Source organism: the organism of the source record quoted next, unplaced genomic scaffold (assembly GCF_019419815.1).
Source record: "Pyrus x bretschneideri cultivar Hongxiangsu unplaced genomic scaffold, Pyrus_bretschneideri_v1 Contig4, whole genome shotgun sequence".
NCBI classification, from domain to species: Eukaryota; Viridiplantae; Streptophyta; class Magnoliopsida; order Rosales; family Rosaceae; genus Pyrus; species Pyrus x bretschneideri.
Genome location: NW_025999723.1, coordinates 11,209,501 through 11,228,895, shown reverse-complemented (window position 1 = coordinate 11,228,895; position 19,395 = coordinate 11,209,501). Strand labels below are relative to the sequence as shown.

Genomic DNA, 19,395 nt, shown 5'->3' with positions numbered 1-19,395 from the left:
AAAAAAAAAAAAAGTTCACATGCTGCAATCTCCAAGTATGACAACAAAGAGATTCTGAAATCATTCATAGCGCATCTCGCGTGTAAGTTGAATCATGAATTATTCAAGATATCTACCAAATGTCAAGTAGCTTAGTCTACCAACGAAATACGAGACACAGCCGCCAATTTGTTTGTTGGGGGGGGGGGGGGGGTGGGTTGGGAGGGAATGGTTGGTGATGAAGAGAGAATCGAATCAGTAACATATAACGGCATGTAGATAATGCTTTATCAGCGCTTATGGAAAGCACGCAGATGCATTACATTGTCAAAACACTTATTGGCACTTCATATGAATGGGAAGCTCAAAGCTAAATTGTGTTCATAAGGAAACAGAAAAAATGAAAAACAAGGGGAAGCAATTTATGAACACAAGACTCGCTTCTAACTTCAGAATGAAAAAGGAATCAAATTACCCCTAGTTTGCCAGACCTCTATTTCCCGGCCTACAAAAATAGCACGAGCAGAGACAAATATCATGGACCTCCCGCAATATCAGTCTGATATCCTGATCTCAACTCCTAAAACGTCCTTCACCATCTCATACGTCACAAATGCAAGCGCAATGGATGGGACTACCTGAAAATTTGGAGCAGAGAAAAATATTATGTTGGCAAAGACGTGTGTGTAAAATATTAATGACAAATAACAACTCGTCAGAAGATCAATACATCTTCATCTTTGTATAAAAAAAATTTACTGAAACGGAAAAAATCCATGCACACATTAAAGCACACACCTAGGGATGTAAATGGAGATGGTACAAATTGAATGCAGCCCCTACAAGTACTTTTTAACTATAATATGATAGTTTAAACAGACGCTGATTAATAAAATGTTTCCTGGGGGTTAAGAGTTTCATGGAACATCAAACTTTCATATACTCTTCTATAACCATTCAGGATTAGTATTCATAGTGGATACTAAAGGTTGAAAACCCTCTTGACATGTGGTACCCATACACAGCAGGCCGTGACCCATAGCTTGGAAGCCACGTAAGAATTCGCAGGACTTAATTCTAAACCCTTTTCTTGCTAATCCTAGTGACACCTTTTTTAATGGTCCAATTTTCCACAACCACGTTAGTATTTTACCAAGCAGTCAGCCACCCAATCCATTTATAAGATGCATCTAGTTGGGCTATTTGCCCACCCTGACAAAATTGTTCTTAAAAACTGAGAACTGGTCAACCTACAATTGTCCGAAAACAAATAAAAGAAAAAAAGATTAAGACTGACCTTAACAGAGTTGGGAACCAGACCCTTGTACAATGCACCAAAGCCCTCATGACGAACAGTTTTCCTAAATGCATCAATCATGCCAGTATACTCAAGTGGGGCCTTGCTTATCCCATCACCACTGACAACAGAAGCAGCATGGCTCCATCCCCCCATCTGCATCCTTCGACGAATGACATCAAGAGGATAAGCAACAGTTTGCCCAACAGTCCCAGCAGCAGCCCCGCATGCCAACCTTGTTGTCACGCTCAAATCTGTATCTTGAACAAGTCCAAATGGCCTACTTTTGATTAACCAATCCTTTAGGGATTCATACACAGCAAAGTTGAGACCAACATATGGAACCTGCAAACAAAATTTGATGATGCAAGGTTAACAACAAAAGTCAGTCTTGCAATCTGACTTCAGACTTCAGAGGAACAACAAAAGGAGCAAAAAGAGTTTTCCGCATTGATAAATCATCAGAGTTAGATCCTAGAACGACCATCTATTGCTAAATCAGCAAACTTTATTTCTTTTTAATTTCGAACTTATATCAAAAGGTTGTTAGAGTAGTAATGGATATGTGAAAACACCTTTTTTAGCAAAAGAAACTTACAACTCCAATAACAGAAGGAAGCCAACCCTTGTACAAAGCCCGTGGGCCCTCCTCCCGGAGCACAGTCGATAGGGCATGGAACATTCCCCTGTACTGAAAGGGAGAATTCTCTGTCTGCAAAATTAAGATCAACAAAACATATTAATAACTGCAAACGTTGATAGAAATTAAAAATTCTCTTGCAATTTCAATCATTCGGATTGATGATTGCTATCACTCGAAAATAAAAAGGACTTTGAATATTTGGATTGATGACTGCTATCACTCGAAAATAAAAAGGACTTTAAAATATTCATTCTATGAAACAAAGAAAAAACAGGGACCAAAATTAGTACCTGTACAGTTATCCTTCCTCGTACCATGTCCATTGGGTAAGTTGCAGACATAGCAATAATTCCAGCACATGCTCCAGCTCCAAGACGCAGGATAGGAGTGAGCTGAGCATCTTCTGCAGATATTGAAAGAAAAAGAGATTTAGATCACCTACATTAACCATTGATTTCTAACTGCCTCTCTATGTGTTCCAAGGAACTATAAAGATCATGTCATTTTCCAAATGGTGACATCATAGCAGTATTATAGTTTCTTTGTTGGTTTATCTATATTATTAAGGCAGAAGGCCTTACGTTTAAATTTTTGAATAAACCCAAAAATCCCTTTGTTTACAAGTGATAAAAAAATCAAATAAAAAAGTGGGGACAAGATGGTCAAAAGACGACGTTGAGGATATTTAAAAGAGTCACAATACTTCTACACTCCATGATTCTCTCCTGGCAGTTATCCCCTCTCCATACCTCCAAAACCGTCTTCAATCTCAAAATTTCTCACAACAAATTACTCTCAAATATTTCTAGTGCTTCAATCTCCTAGAACCAACCTGAAAATATGACTGCGTTTCTCTCTTCTATCGTAGTTCTATTGGTAGTTCTACTTACTGCTTCATCAACAGAAAAAAATTTCATTCTAGGAATCAAAGGCTGGTGCATTCTCCCGGCCAAGGTATAGAGTTTGCAATTGGTGTTGTATTACATTGATATGTCATTGCTTTTGTTTTGTACAGGAGTGAGGACTGTGAGGCACTCCATTTGAGGTACCCTTTTTTATTATTTTAAAGTGAAAAGAGCAACCCGCTTGAATTTCTCTAACCTGCGGAAAGCATCCAGTCATGCCAGTTTCATTATATTTAAATATTGGAGGGTGAAGGCACTAGGTACCAATTGTGTGGGCTACAATTTCAATCTTTGTCCATATTGTGCAATTTGGGATGATGGATGATGAATTCAGATGGTTGGAGATTTATTATTTTAAGTTGCTTCTTGCTTCCTCTTTAGTTTTCTTATTTGCACATGTTTCTATTTTCATTTTGATATATACATTCTCTAAAGTTTTTTTTTTTTGTTGTTTGACTGTTAATGTTTATTTTTTCTCTTCAATGCTGTATATATGCATTTCGTCAACGCATTTAATCACATTGATGTCTTTGTTACTGTTTTCCACAGAGGGTTGCTTTCGCTCATCCCAACATTGTGACATTGGTGATTAATTTTTAGCAAGAAAAAGCAGAGGAAACACAATGGTCTATGCGTGTTGAATTTGCCTTCATTCAGAATGTGGTTGACAGGTACTGAATAAGATTTATGTGTTTATTTGGTGGCTTAATATATTTTGATTGACATTATTTTACTGTATATTCGTTGGTATAAAAAATGGTGTTCTATTTTTTTTTTTTTTTTAACATTTTATTTATAATTTATGCACTCAATTTACTTAATCTATTTTATATTGTCAAAACTATGAATTTGCTTTCGTTTCTCATACTATTTTTCTTTTTTCAAGAGACATTTTATAAATAGGACCCAAGGGGTTTTTTATTAAATTTAATTTCTTTATATCATAGGTTTATGGAGTAACTCATTTTTTTATGCTCATATTTTCATTTAGTTTCAGTAATTGAAGTGATGCAATTGAAAGATTAAGTTGACACTTGTCTTCAACATGATATTTTGCATATCGATACCAGAAGGGAGAAGAATCAAAGACTTCTTAGGATGGAGGATTTGTTGGTCTATCAAAGTCACAAAATGGTTGGAGGTGTTTGTTGAATTGGGAAGGGCCAAAGCAAAGAACTGTAATTGAAAGCACAAAGTACATTAATATCATAAAATTGTTTATATAAAATAATTTGACTGTTTTAATTTGTAATATTTTGTGAATTTACAACATTTGTATAATGCGGTACATGCTTTTTTAGTGTACTTTTGCAATTTTGATAAGCAGTCAAGCACCGAAGAGGGTGAGTACAAGAATGAAGGCTAATATAGAACAATATCTACCGTCAACTAACCAATACATTTGTTATGTCTTGAAACATAATTATAGAAACCATAACAGCAGTGAAAAAATCTTGAAAATAAAGGGTGCGTGAATTTGTAGAAAATGTTACAGCACCTGTGACTATACAAAGGTATCTAGCAAGCTCTATGGTATGAGCTTCAATAACAGCCTATTATTTATGAAACACTAAAAAATTGTTAGTCGCACGTATCTTGTGTGATGCCTTTCCCTCGCGCGACTTACAAATTTATATTTTCTTTTCAATATTTTTATTTGCCAAGATAGTTTTGCTATGCACAAAGTGGAAAACCAATCAAATAAAAATGTCAAAACCAAATAGAAATTTCAAATTTGTAAGCTCCACCTAGCATGTTTAGTTAAAAATATGTAAGTCACGCCTAGTGTGAGCGCATGCGAAGAGGCTAGTAATGTGAATATCTGGATGTTAGATAGCCTCTTTTAGACATTTTACAAAGCATAAATATTAAAACAGCAACCCAACCTGAGTCAAAATGCCAACTGGCCCAAAGCAATAAGTAATGAAATCTCCTGATGTAATGTAAAGTCTCCAACAGAGACCCACTAGATTACTAGCTATTACACATCAAGGGAAAAAAAATGATGGTAAGTGTGGACATACCATTGCCAGTTTGATCCCGATACAGCCACAATATTCCCCTGTCATAGTTAACAAGGACAGTTCAGCAAAAGGTAAGGTGGGAGAATGTAAAATATAGCGACAAGATAAGGTAATGCATTCAGAAGTTGTAAAAAAAAATTATATCAGACCATAATACAACATTGATGGGCAAATATGAACAATACAAAAGGCCAAGATAAATTTAAAAATATACTGGAATCCAAGACAAAAAAGAAATGAACTTTCAATCTTGTCAGAAACATACTTGGAAGCTTGCTCATAGCTGAAGAACTTGACAGCTGAGTTGGGGACAATACGTGCACAATTTGTACCATTCCCTTTAAATAGTCCACGGAAACCCTCACTTCTCCAGATATACTTCAAGCCCTGTATCGTTCCATTGTATTTTATGTTATGTGGATTCTGGACCTGAAGACAAGATAACCAGTCAGGAAAGGAATGAAATTTACTTCTACGTGTTATTGTGTGTGCGCGTGTGTTGGCACATACACAAGCAAATGAATGACATTGTTCACAATTAGTTGAAAAAACGAACCTGAAGCAAAATTTTCAGTCGTTCCAATGGAGCAACAGCCGTGCGTGACCTGAACGGAAAATTAAACATTTCAGTAATCAAGAGCAGTCAACATGGGAATAGCATCGAGAACATATAAACAATGCACAATCTGATCCTGCTATTGTCGCACCGATAATACAACAATCTAGGTTCACATCACTGCAGTCTAATGGAATTCATGAGATTAAATACTTCAAATTTATGACCTTTCAAAATACTACACATGGGATATTCTAAAACACAATTCAATAGATTAGCAAGATTTAATATTTTGATCTCCTTCTTCATTTGCATTAACCAAGCGATTAAATTTAAAGATTCAGCCACATTACTTGCTTCATCAAACGAATTTTCGAAAACAAGATAAAAATTTTGCGGGAAAATTTGCTATCGATAAACTTCATTTCCATGGAAACAAACAGACCACTCAAGAAATCGAGAAACTCACACTCCACCGGCGACTCCGCCAGCAACGAGAGACTTGCAGACGCTGAGCAACGCGAGGTTCGGAGCCTTGACCACGCCCTCCCTCGCCATCTTCGCCTCCTCAGCCAGGTTGACGAACGTCGAGACCGCCGATTCGCTCGGTTTCACATCCTCCGAAGCCATTTCAGCAGAGAGAGCGAGAGAGCAATCAATCAGCGAACAACGATTCGACCTTCCTCGTCGGAACCCTAGGCCGTCGGAGCAGTAATCTGAGCCTTCGCTTTTCCCGGCGCCAATCGATCGGCACGGATTTTGAAGCCTTACAGTGTCTTTTTATGGGAAAGAGAGCATCTGGTTCTGCGTGTGGGTGTGTTGTCGTTGTGCGAGTATAGGAGTGGTGACGGCTTTCGGGAGCTGAAGGTGAGGGGGACCTTGACAAACTGCCGGAGTCTTATGTGACGGCGTTTGTTTATTTGCTGAAATTTATAGTCTACGTTTAGAGAGAGAGAGAGGAAGAGAGGAGAGAGAGAGTGAGGGAGCAGAGTGGTAGAGTGACTGGTGGAAACGAGAAATTTTTAATTGTGGCTGAAATAAGATGGTATATCAAATGCTTGTACGTAAGTTCTAAATTTTTTTTTTAAAATTATTAACTTTTTAACACGCATAAATTATCATTTATGGGAAACGATTATTGAAAAATCTTTCTGGAAACGAAAGAGTTGGGAGTCGATGTGACTTTACACATGGTAGGGGAGAGGGTTTTGGGTGGTCCATGAACCGCAAGAAAATAGATGAGGTTTTTGTCTTCTTTTTTTCATCTTTTTTAAGGAAGAATTTTGTCCAATTCAATTCACAATTTCTATTTAAACTAGTGAAATTTTTGAAAAGAGAATAATTAGGTTAAACAATTTATTGTACGATTTTAATCGTTCATGCGTTAGAATAAACATCATATTATTCTTCTTATAATCAACTTTTTATAAAAATCCTATCATTAGTCTTTTGTTTGTAAAAAGTTCATTATGTTTCGAGAAATCAAAGGTAATAACATAATCAAAGTATAAGAAATTAAGGTTGTATTGAAATTATTCACTTTTTTTTATAGACGCCATAGGCTTTAGTTTTATTTAGGTATTTTGCAGGCAAGTATATAAAATTCGACTCTATAGATAAAGGATTTTGATCTCCTATAAAAAATAAAGATCATTTATGCATAGCATAGTCCAACAGAACTCACTTCAGTGCAAAAGATGTTTGAAGATAAAAATATTTGAACACAGGGTCTAGAGTTTATGAATAACATGAGCTACAAGGTCTTTGGAGTTTTCTTCATAGATTAAATTAATTGAAATTAAATAGGTCAGATAGGATTCGAATTTCACCTTTTTACATAATATCAAACAACTCTTACTCGGAGAAAACGAGTCGGAGATAACCCCCTAAATTTACACCCAAATCATATCAGAGGGACTTGTATTTATTGAATAAATCAAACGGACTACAATGGAGGACAGATTAAATGGATCTTTCGGTGCTGCATACACTGGATCACCAATTGAATTAACCAATAGGTAACGGACAGGTGTCAGTTGACGATTGCATTGCCAGGACCAAAGTTCAGCACACTGCAGCGTACCAGAGCAACAGGGTATCTTTCCCTCCCGTCTCTTTCGCACTTAACGGAAACCTAACTGCATCTGACGACGTTGCCCCTTACCAGACATAGCACACCACAATTGGCGGGCTACTCCGGGGCCCACCAATCATGACCTTTTCACGTGATAAATGATCTCTTCGCACGGATGGAAAATTAGTTGTTTACTCTCCTTGCAACATGTGCACACTTTAGAGAAAGGCTATGGAACACCGAAATGGGCCAAAAAGGCTTAGGACACAGTAATGGGCCATAAAATATAGGTCCAGCATCGTCTGTGCACTGGAGAAAATGGAAACTAACGATGTGGCAATCCTTTAGCAGTCAGATCTTGTTGGATGGACAAGATCAAAACGCTTTGCGTAGTCTTGTAGGTAAAATAAACATGCAGAGGATCCTAGTCCTTTGGGGATAGCATGAGGTGAAACCCTCAGCTCATAACTTTTCAATACAACAATATTAATTAAATACGAAAAAAATTAGGAATTAAGCTAAGCTTTATAATGGATTTGCCGCAATAATTTAGTATTAAACTCGCCGTCAAACCTAAGGCGTTCATTTGCAACTTGCAAGTAAAAAGAAATAACACTAGATTGTTGTAAGTGTCATATTGATTATTATTATTTTTTTTTTTGGTGCTTTTTAACTAAGAGATCGGGTCAAATTACTGCATGAAATCGTAGAACCATAGAAAGGCCTCATGGGTGATGCTAGGCTATAATTTTGGGTACTGTTTTTCATTTGTTTCTTCTGATCCAGACAATGGGAATTTGGGCTTTCTAGTGGAAGCCCCAAAATGATTGTTGCCTTTAGGGCATATCTGTCTAGTGGCAGCCCAAAGCATGTCAAGAAATTCTAAAATCCATCATGATTGTTGTTTTTGAGATTTTTATTATTATTTTATTTTCTTAATATATCATGGATTTCATTCGTTGGAGAAAACATAGGATAAAGAGTTGTATAAGAAATACAAAAGGGAAAGAAAAGAGATGGCAACTTTGGGCCTCTCTAAACATTGGATTGTATATTGGAATATGTTGCGAACTTAAACAAGTATTCGGTCTGAAAAAAGTCGGAGTTTCATCATAAAAGTAATTAGCAATATCGTTTTATGACCCAAGAATAGATTTTTCTATTACAAGTAGAAATAGAACTACAACTCGAAAAGAAAAAACAACTAGAAAAGCTATTAAAATTACAACTAGAAAAGGAAAATCCATGTACTCCTATCAAGCTTCGTTTGAGGAAGTAGTTCAACCTCTTATAAGCTCTTGCACGATTTGATCCTTCACCAATGTGGGACACGTGCGACCTTTGCACTTTACACGTGGGACAACCTGCTCTGATACTATAAAGAAAATTAGGATTCCACCCTAAAACCAAATCACAATATAGAAAGTAGCTCAACCTCTTATAAGCCTTTGCATAGTTTGGTCTCTCACTGATGTAGGACTTTGTCCTCACAGTGTTAAGTTTAAACAAAAAAAACTAAATCTAAAATCAAGGCAAAACCTATGTAATGTGCCACTCCATTAACTTCTCTAAATATAACATAAAAGCTCGAATAAGTAAAATGAGAAAGTGAAAGTCACATAAAACAACTTTTTATGTTTTAAAATTTAGATATTCGTTAAATGATCGCTATATCAATGCAACAACAACAAAACAACATCAACCAAGCCTTTTTCCACTAAGTAGGGTCAGATGAATGAATACTAGAGCACCCTTACGCTCGGTTTTGCGCCAAGTTTTCTATTATCTCCAAGTACTTCATAACTTTTTTTATAGTCTCTTTCAAAGTCTTCATAGGTCTTCCTCTCCCCTTTTTCCCCAAGCCTCCGTCTTATAGCTGCATCGCATCTTCTAAGCGGAGTATCTATAGGTTCTCGGCTTACATGTCCAAACCATCTTAACCGTTTTTCTCTCATCTTTTCTTTAATTGCAGCCACTCCTACTTTACTTCGGATATCCCCATTCTTAATCATATCCTTTCTTGTGTGCCCACACATCCAACGAAGTATTCTCATCTTTACCACACTCATTTTTTGTACCTATTGCTTTTTTACTGTTTAAAATTTCATGTCATAAAGCATCATTAGCCATATTGTTGTCTTACACTTCATGTTTATTTAGTGGTATACAATGATTGCACAACATACTTGATGCATTATTCCACTTCATCCATCCAATTAGTATTCTATAGTTGAGATCTCCATCTAATTTTCTATGATTTTGCATGATAAATCCAAGATAACGAAACTCTTTGGTACTTCTATCATCCATATCCATATCTCTATCAACATTAATGTGATGTGGATCTATGTCAAATCACATGTAGTCATCTATGATTACCATGATGCATCTCAAGTTGAAGTTGTTCTTACAAACATAGCTTGATCAATAAGTAATTTGCGCAGAGATTTTCAAGATGGATCTTCAAGTAGCTTCGAGAGATATCTCTTTCTATTGAATAATTACCAGAAGATGATAGATTTCTTATTGCGCATTCATATATATCCATACTCATCTACATGAACCAAACAACACATTATTGGGCCCTACAAAATACTGAGAGATTTGAGGTGAAGTCAAAGTTCATAGCCATAAGTACAAGATATTCGATGATGCCTCAGGTCTAAGAACTATTTGCATACTTTCAATGTGAAGTTTTCTAACATTTGACATATGGTAATCATCCATATGTTTAAGCTTCTTAGGTAGTCAATGTTTAGAGAACTTATTCAACAGACAAGCATGTGTATATCCACCATGTGTCCAACATACACATAGCACATGACAATGCTAACCTTAATGCAATATACATCAGCCTTACCAGTAAGTCATTGCCCAATTGGTTTTTCAAACGGCTAGGAACTTTGTTTAAGGACTAAGTGACTATAATATGTCTCCTCTACCTAGCCTCATTTGGACATTGCTTCCATATTTTAAAAGGAAAACTAACGAAAAGTCTAAAAAAGCTTTAGTTTTAATGAAAAATAACAAATAAAAGTGTACTAAATAGTACCAAGGAAAGGTAAAAATATGGTTTTTCATTGAAAGTGAACGATACCGGGAGTGTTTCATTAAAAATCCCTATTTTAAATTATATAAACTCATTCTTAGTATATTAATTAATTAATACAAAGTTGTTACATAATATCCAATATTACGAAATTGACTTTTACGGCACAACTCCAATAGCCCTGCTATATATGAGCCCCCTCCAACAAATGTCAGGTTTTCTTCTTGTAGTCCTTTACCAAGCGCACAAACTACAAACAACACCACCTCATATTTAAACAACAATTGTCGCTTTAGAATCTGAGATTGAACTGATCACAATTATGAATTAAGGGCTTTCCTCGTTATAGAAGGAGAGCGACTACAACTATGGTCAATTAAAAAGAACAAACGTTTGGAGGCTAGACTTTAATCACGTAAACGACTATCTTTGAAATTCACGTAGCGTACAAAGAAAACAAGAAATGTTTCTTACCATCGCGGGTCATATAAACCACTAATGTCCATGACACTCTTTTACGTGCGTTTGTTTGCCCTCACTAGGTTGGACTGGACTGGACTGGACTAGCTATTAGTCCAATACTGTGTTTGTTCCATGCTGGGACTAACATTGATGAGACTAAAGGGGACTAGTATGGACAAAACCCTTCACTAAGAGGTCTTAGCGAGACCCCCCAATAACCATGGGACTAGCTAAGACTATCCTCTCTTTCTCATCCTCATCATGATCAACGACCACTCCCGACAAACTCCTCGTCATCTCCGGTCACCTAGATCAATCATTAACTTTCCGACTCTCTTTCAGATCCATTTCACAACCAACTTTCATATAAAATATACCAAATTGAAGCTAAGAGTGACAAGATTACGATTTTACCTGAATTGAGGCCAAAATGTGGTCGAATGTGGCCGGAAAATGGCCTGGAAGTCTCGGCCTATTTGGGCTTCTTCAAATCCATGACAAATTTGAGCATTCAAAGCTAAGATCTCGGTCCAGGGATGGTGATGAATTTTTTGGCGGTGCTAACTTCATCCAATTTAACAAGGGTTGGCCAGAAAACACATCGGGAAACCTGCAACTCGTCGGGAAAATTGGAGCCGTGAGGTTCCATTCGAACAACGCATAGCTAGAGAGGGAGGGAGGACAAAGAAATAGAGACTGGAATCAATAAGGAATTTGACCAGGAATGAGAAAGAGACATGAATTGAGAGGTCTAAGAGGAAAAAAAGAGAGAGAGGGTGGGACGATGAAAGAAGAGGAAAAGAGTGGGATGGAAATGGTAGGAAAAGATGAAGAAAAAGATAAGATCATAATAAAATATTAATAATTTATATATTAAATAATATAATATTAGAATTTGTTATTATCCAGCTTCTTAGTCCAATACTGCACCAAACGCTTCACTAAGTTAGTCCAGTTTAGTCTAGTCTAAGCCAGTCCAGCTTAGTCCTTGAAGCTAATCCAGTCCGAGATAGTCCGGCGCAACAAACGCCCCCGTAGTTTGACTATAGTCTATAACTAGCTCATGTTAAATTAACAGTAAACAAATTACACCTTATATTTTTTAACTGCTTAAGGTGCGATTTCTTCTTGAACCATGAGTGCATTCTACTTAATTATTTTTTAGTATCATTTCACCTACCTTTTCAGAATGCTACATTTTGTAACCGACCTTCTGCCTAACAACCTAGGAGTTGTATCCCATTCTGGTATCAATGATAGGCATAAAGATTGTTGGAGTTTGAGACCCACTTGTCCCACATTAGTCAACAATATTTTTTCACTAGCCTTTATATAGGCTTATTCCTTTTTCTTAGTAATTAGAACTTGGACCATTTGGAAATGGATTGAAGGCTTGGGCCTTATGGTTGTGTGGATTAGGCTTGATGATTATACTATAAGATTCATATTAATTAATATTAACTAATCAAGACAAGGGCACTTGGGGCCAAGGAATTAAAATTAATCTGATCAATTAGTTTTAATTTCGAATTAAGTTTTTAATTAAATTAATTAAAAATGTTTTGATTAATAGACACAACTCTTTGGAAAGAGTTATATCTTTTTGGAAAGAGCTGTATAGCTTCAGATACATCCAAAAGGTGTTTGAAGAGGTATGAAAGAGTCTATATAACTGGAGTCCTCATTTCCATCAATCATTATCTTTTCTTCTTCCTCTTTATCTTCCATACAAACTTTCCAGAGAGTAAACACACAAAGCAATTCGCTAGAGTTCTATAATCCAGTGCGGAATGTAGAATTAGGTAGTTGTATCCTGGTCGAGCAGACGTTGTAAAACCACAAGCACATGAGTGGGACGGAAATACTGTTCGAAGGACATAGCGTTTGCGCTAGCCTCTACCTTCAATTCATTCAAGTTAGTATCATATTAATTTTTGTAATTATTATTGCATTCTGTATTGCAAGTATTTGTGAATAATAAAGTATAAGTTTTTAATTTTGTACATCTGTTATTTTATTGTTTCTAAATTGTTCTCTAACAATCTTCGAACAGTATGGAACAATCGGGAACTAAACCTCATTCTGAGAAGCCTGAGAAATTTAAGGGCGGAGACTTCAAAAGATGGTAGCAGAAAATGCTGTTTTATTTGACAACCTTGAATTTGGCTAATGTTCTGCGTGAGACTGTACCTACTGCAGATGGAGAAATATTTTTTCTGCAGAAACTTTAACGGCTATAGATGCCTGGAATCATAATGATTTCCTTTGCAGAAACTATTTTCTCAATGCATTAGATGATTCATTGTATGATGTCTATGTAGTATGCAAAACAACCAAGGAACTTTGGGAATCACTTGAGAAAAAATATAAAACTGAGGATGCTGGTTCGAAGAAATTTGTCGTAGGCAAATTTTTGGACTACAAAATGGTGGATTCCAAGTCCGTTGTCTCTCAAACTGAAGATCTCCAGAAAATCATCCATGACATTCATGTTGAAGGGATGGTGATCAATGAGTCTTTCCAAGTGGCGTCCTTTATAGAAAAACTATCCCCTTCTTGGAAAGAGTTCAAGGATTATCTCAAGTACAAACGTAAAGAGATGACCCTTGAGGATCTCATTGTAAGGTTAAGAATAGAGGAAGATAACAGAAAGAATGAGAAGGGCCTGGCTTCGAGTATGGAAGCCAAGGCAAATGTTGTTGAAGGAAGTTCATCAAAGCAAAGGCCGAAGTTCCAGAAAACTAAGAAGAAGGAAAAACACTTTATCCCTGGTGCGAAAGGCAAAGACTTCAAGAAAATCAAGGGAAGTTGCTGGGTTTGTGGAAAGCAAGGCCATAGGGCTCAAGAATGTCGCCATTGAAGGGATCAAGGTCCTGGAAATCAAGGCAACAACAACCGCGCTAACCTGATTGAAAACAATGTGGATGCCTTGGTTGCAATGATTTCTGAAATCAACCTTGTATCTGATCACACTGATTGGTGGATAGATACCGGTGCAACTGGCCATGTGTGTGGTGACAGAGATATGTTCTCTTCGTACCAGAAAATCAAGGGAAACGAGCAACTGTTTATGGGAAATGCATCTGCATCTGTTGTGGCTGGAATAGGGAAATGTGTTCTGAAATTCACTTCTGGAAAGGAATTAACCCTCCTTGATGTGCTACATGTCCCCGATATAAGGAAGAATCTTGTTTCTGGTCCTATCCTTAGTAATAAATGATTCAAATTAGTTTTTGAGTCCAATAAGTTTGTACTAACTAAAGGAGGAATGTTTGTAGGGAAGGGTTACCTTGCTAATGGATTATTCAAACTAAATGTACTTGTTAATGCTATGAATGAAATAAATAATGCTTCTGCTTATATTGTTGATTCGTCTAATTTATGGCACTCTAGATTAGGACATGTAAATTTTTGTTTACTTTTTAGAATGCATAATTTAGGTTTGCTACCCAAAATTGATTATCTAGATAATGTTAAATGTGAGACTTGTATAGAATCAAAATTTGCGAGTCAAAGCTTTAAATCAGTGCATGAAAAGTCCAATGATTTATTAGATTTAATTCATAGTGACTTGTGTGATTTTAGATCATATCTAACTTGTGGTGGAAAGAACTATTATGTAACATTTATAGATGATTTCAGTAAGTATTGTTATGTGTATTTACTTCATAGTAAAGATGAGACCTTGAATATGTTTAAGACATATAAGGTAGAAGTTGAGAATCAATTTAACAAGAAGATTAAAGTCTTAAGGTCCGATAGGGGAGGAGAATATGAGTCTTATGCCTTTGCTGAATTTTGTGCCACACATGGCATAATTCATCAAACAACAGCCCCTTATACACTGCAATAAAACGGTGTTGCCGAACGAAAAAATAGGACTTTTAAAGACATGATCAATTCTATGTTGAATAGCTCTGGGCTTCCACACAATTTGTGGGGGTGAAGCTTTACTTACTGCAAATAAAATTTTGAATCAAATTCCACCTAAAACGAGAAAGGAGTCACCATATGAATTATGGAAAGGAAGAACCCGTTGGCAAAAGTACAAGTCCCATTGCCAAAGAGAACAAAATTAGGGCCTAAAACTATAGATTGTGTTTTTATTGGTTTTGCATCTAATAGTTCAACTTATAGATTCTTAGTTTTTCATTCCGAAGTCAGTGATATACATGTCAATAGTATTATAGAATCTATAAACGCAATATTTTTTGAGGATATATTTCCATACAAAATAGGCAAGTCTAATTTATTGAAAAAGAGATTACATGATGATGTATCTGACGAACCTAGAGAACATGATGATGGTTCATCCTCATCTAGAGTTCAAGAAGAAGAAGAACTTGAACCTAGAAGGAGTAAAAGGACAAAAATTCGAAAGGACTTTAAGCCTGATTTTGTGACCTTATTAACCGAGACAGAACCTCAATCATTCAAGGAGGCCATGTCCACTCCTGAAGCTCCATTTTGGAAGGATGCAGTTAACAGTGAGATAGACTCCATGATGCAAAATCATACATGGGAATTAGTCGATTTGCCCCCTGGCAATAAGCCAATTGGGTACAAATGGATATTTAAGAAGAAATTAAAACTTGATGGTACAATTGACAAATATAAAGCTTGTTTGGTAGCTAAAGGATACCGTCAAAAACATGGTTTGGATTTCTTTGATACATACTCGCCTGTAACGAGAATTACGTCAATAAGACTGTTGATTGTTATAGCTGCACTCCATAACATGGAAACACATCAAATGGATGTAAAGACTGCATTCTTAAATGGAGACTTAGATGAGGAAATATATATGGAACAACCTGAGGGGTTTGTGGTTAAAGGTCAAGAACACAAAGTTTGTAAACTTGTGAAATCACCATATGGACTTAAACAAGCTCCAAAACAATGGCATGAAAAATTTGACCATATTATGATAACACACGGTTTTAAGATAAACGAGTGTGTCTACACAAAAACTCAAAATAATGCTTGCGTTATGTTGTGTTTATATGTAGATGGTATGCTTATAATGGGAACTAACAAAGAGATAAAAAATTGGACCAAGAAGATATTGAAATCAAGTTTTGATATGAAAGATCTTGGATTAGCTGATGTGATTCTTGGTGTAAAAATAAAAAGAAACCAAGAAGGATATATGCTTACTCAGTCCCATTATATAGAAGCTACACTTAGAAAATATGGTCATTTGGAAAGTAATGATGCAATTACTCCTTTTGATGCCAATAGGAAACTTAAGAAAAATAGAGGTGATGCTATATCTCAATGTGAATACTCACAAGTTATTGGAAGTCTTATGTACATTATGAACTGTACAAGGCCTGATATAGCATACTTAGTGAGTAGACTGAGTAGATATATATGCAATCCTGGGCATGATCATTGGGAAGCTTTAATTCGAGTATTGAGATACTTAAAGCATACAATGAATTATGGATTGCATTATACAAAGTATCCTTCTGTGCTTGAAGGATTTACTGATGCGAATTGGATATCGGATAGTAATGATACAAAATCCACAGGTGGATATGTATTTACTTTGGGAGGAGCAGTAATATCTTGGAAATCTTCTAAACAAACATGCATAGCCCGATCAACTATGGAATCGGAATTTATAGCTCTCGATATGGTTGGAGGGGAAGCTGAGTGGCTAAGAGATTTTTTGGAGGATGTTCCCATATGGCCTAAACCTGTAACGGCAATATGTATACACTGTGATAGTTTAGCTGCACAATATCGAGCTAAAAATAGTGTATACAATGGGAAGTCTAGACAAATTAGACGAAGGCATAATACAATAAAGCAATGGCTTTCTAGTGGTGTAATTTCTATTGACTATGTTAAGTCAAAAGATAATATTGCGGATCCACTTACTAAAGGTTTGTCTAGAGAGCAAGTTAAGCACACATCGAGGGGAATGGGTTTAAAGCCAATAGAGTAAAATAAAACTGCCAAACGGAAACCTAACCTAGTTGATTGGAGATCCCATGGTCTAGGTTCAATAGGCAAACTGGTTTGGCTAGATTCAAGAAGAAACACACTTACATACCCATTCCTATGATGGAAGAAGTGTGGTGACTGCTGATGATGTAGGATACATTAGTGTAATGATATTGATACTTGTAAATCAAGTGGAATAGTAGCAGCTTATTCTTAATCAATATCACCTATATGAGAGTAAATGTGGTCGCATTTATGAGAATTACATGGCTACATTCTCTAAAGCTCTCATGAATCCAGGATTTGTTCAGGACCAAAAAGAACACAAACGTATGAATTCGTGATGTGTAAATGTGGCATATGTTTTGCTTATTGTCTTGGTTTACTACGGAGATGAACAGTTCAAGATTTTCTATTCACTGCGTCATCTAGTAAATCCGATAAGTATATACTAAGGTAGGTTCAAGTCCAAAAGACACATCTCCTGATGTATGTCACATCTATTGTTTACTCTCGTATCTTAGTGTGTCTAGGACCAAAGAGTCGTCTCAAATGTGGGGTATTGTTGGAGTTTGAGACCCTCTTGTCCCACATTGGTCAACAACATTTTTTCACTAGCCTTTATATAGGCTTATTCCTTTTTCTTAGTAATTAGAACTTGGACCATTTGGAAATAGATTGAAGGCTTGGGCCTTATGGTTGAGTGGATTAGGCTTGATGATTATACTATAAGATTCATATTAATTAATATTAATTAATCAAGACAAGGGCCTTGAGGCCAAGGAATTAAAATTAATCTGATCAATTAGTTTTAATTTCGAATTAAGTTTTTAATTAAATTAATTAAAAACGTTTTGATTAATAGACACAACTCTTTGGAAAGAGTTGTATCTTTTTGGAAAGAGCTGTATAGCTTCAGATACATCCAAAAGGTGTTTGAAGAGGTATGAAAGAGCTTATATAAATGAAGTCCTCATTTCCATCAATCATTATCTTTTCTTCTTCCTCCTTATCTTCCGTACAAACTTTCCAGAGAGTAAACACACAAAGCAATTCGCTAGAGTTCTATAATCCAGTGCAGATTGTAGAATTAGGTAGTTGTATCCTGGTTGAGCAGATGTTGTAGAACCACAAGCACACGAGTGTGATGGAAATACTGTTTGAAGGACATAGCGTTTGCGCTAGCCTCTACCTTCAATTCATTCAAGTTAGTATCATATTAATTTTTGTAATTATTATTGCATTCTGTATTGTAATTATTTGTGAATAATAAAGTATAAGTATTTTAATTTTGTACATCTGTTATTTTATTGTTTCTAAATTGTTCTCCAACAAAGATAACCCAAAGAAAAAGCGGAAAAGAAATGAAGGCAAGAGTAGTAAATGCTAAGAAGAAAAACTTTCCGTAAAGAATTATTGGTGGGATCCTTCGGACATAGTGGGATACAAGTCAAGATCCTTTGCAGATTTCAACTCAACAGACGAAATTTTGCTTTAGTTTCTAACTACACTTAAGTGTAGTTTAATGTAAAAGTTAATCGACGTAATTTTTTTAGAATCCGGATTTTCTCTCATTTTTTTCTCCCCTCTAGTCCCTTCATATTTGAAAGCTCACGATTAAGCCACGTTAATATCTTGTATTAATTTCTTTATAGAGAGAGGACAAAAAAAAAATGTGAGAGGAGGGGAGGGGATGGGAGATGATTTGGAAGGGAGAGAATCCTACTTCCTTTTTTTAATGGATCAATCAACAATATGCCTTCAACTTAATCACCTGCTAGCCCAACAGATACAGAATTTTATTACGCAAGACGTCTGTACAACTAAAAGTATAAGCACTCAATACAAGTTATATTTTATTCTGTCACGTTTCCGATTTGGGACTTTGTACACTCTTCAACATGATGGATTCTATAATATAATTTGTAAGATGAATGAGGGACTCGTAAACTTTGATGAATTTCACAACCAAAGCAATTACTAAGTAGATAAATTGTGTCTCTACATACAAGTATTTTTCAAGTTATTCCTTAAAATGAATTAATTATTTGTAATTAAAGGAAAATGTAAATTAAATCAATGTCAGCACTGCACATATAGAATGGCAAAAGAAACAAACCTTGTAAAAATAATGCAAATACATATATGCTAGCTAATGAACCAGGAAAGAAATTGCATGTCTTTGGCAAAGCGGATTAAGATAATAAAATTGGTGATCAACATATTAAATAGAATATTCCTCCTAAATTAGGAAAGGGTGTGTACTAAGAAGTGAGCTTACCGCACTGGCTGAACCAGGTCAATAGATGATCAAATATTTTGTCGGGATGATCATAAAGGGGAAGATAAACATCACACACAAAGAAACCTCCTAACCTACTTAATTTCTAAAGAGGAAAACATGGTGCGAAGGTGACGAATTAGACCTGTGGTAGATTATCTTTTTGTATATTT

At 35.9% G+C, this 19,395-nt stretch overlaps 1 protein-coding gene across 1 annotated transcript; it reads right to left on the bottom strand.

Annotated features, from left to right (window-relative positions):
• Window positions 1-238: 238 nt before the first annotated feature.
• On the bottom strand, window positions 239-6,418 carry LOC103966433 (mitochondrial adenine nucleotide transporter ADNT1). Its single transcript, XM_009379601.3, has 8 exons — window positions 5,874-6,418; window positions 5,405-5,453; window positions 5,114-5,277; window positions 4,849-4,886; window positions 2,210-2,322; window positions 1,875-1,988; window positions 1,277-1,621; window positions 239-617 (listed from the first exon to the last, which is right to left on the bottom strand). Exons 1-8 carry the CDS (start codon window positions 6,032-6,034, stop codon window positions 534-536), a joined length of 1,068 nt encoding a protein of 355 aa, XP_009377876.2. The 5' UTR covers window positions 6,035-6,418; the 3' UTR covers window positions 239-533.
• Window positions 6,419-19,395: the final 12,977 nt, after the last annotated feature.

What these genes read in the sequence shown, in the direction of transcription:
- LOC103966433 (XM_009379601.3), bottom strand. Translation starts at nt 6,034, where the DNA reads ATGGCTTCGGAGGATGTGAAACCGAGCGAATCGGCGGTCTCGACGTTC. An exon ending in GACTGAAAATTTTGCTTCAG is followed by an intron (nt 5,278 to 5,404) that starts GTTCGTTTTTTC and finishes TCTTGTCTTCAG; the next exon opens with GTCCAGAATCCACATAACAT. An exon ending in GAGGAAGGATAACTGTACAG is followed by an intron (nt 1,989 to 2,209) that starts GTACTAATTTTG and finishes TTAATTTTGCAG; the next exon opens with ACAGAGAATTCTCCCTTTCA.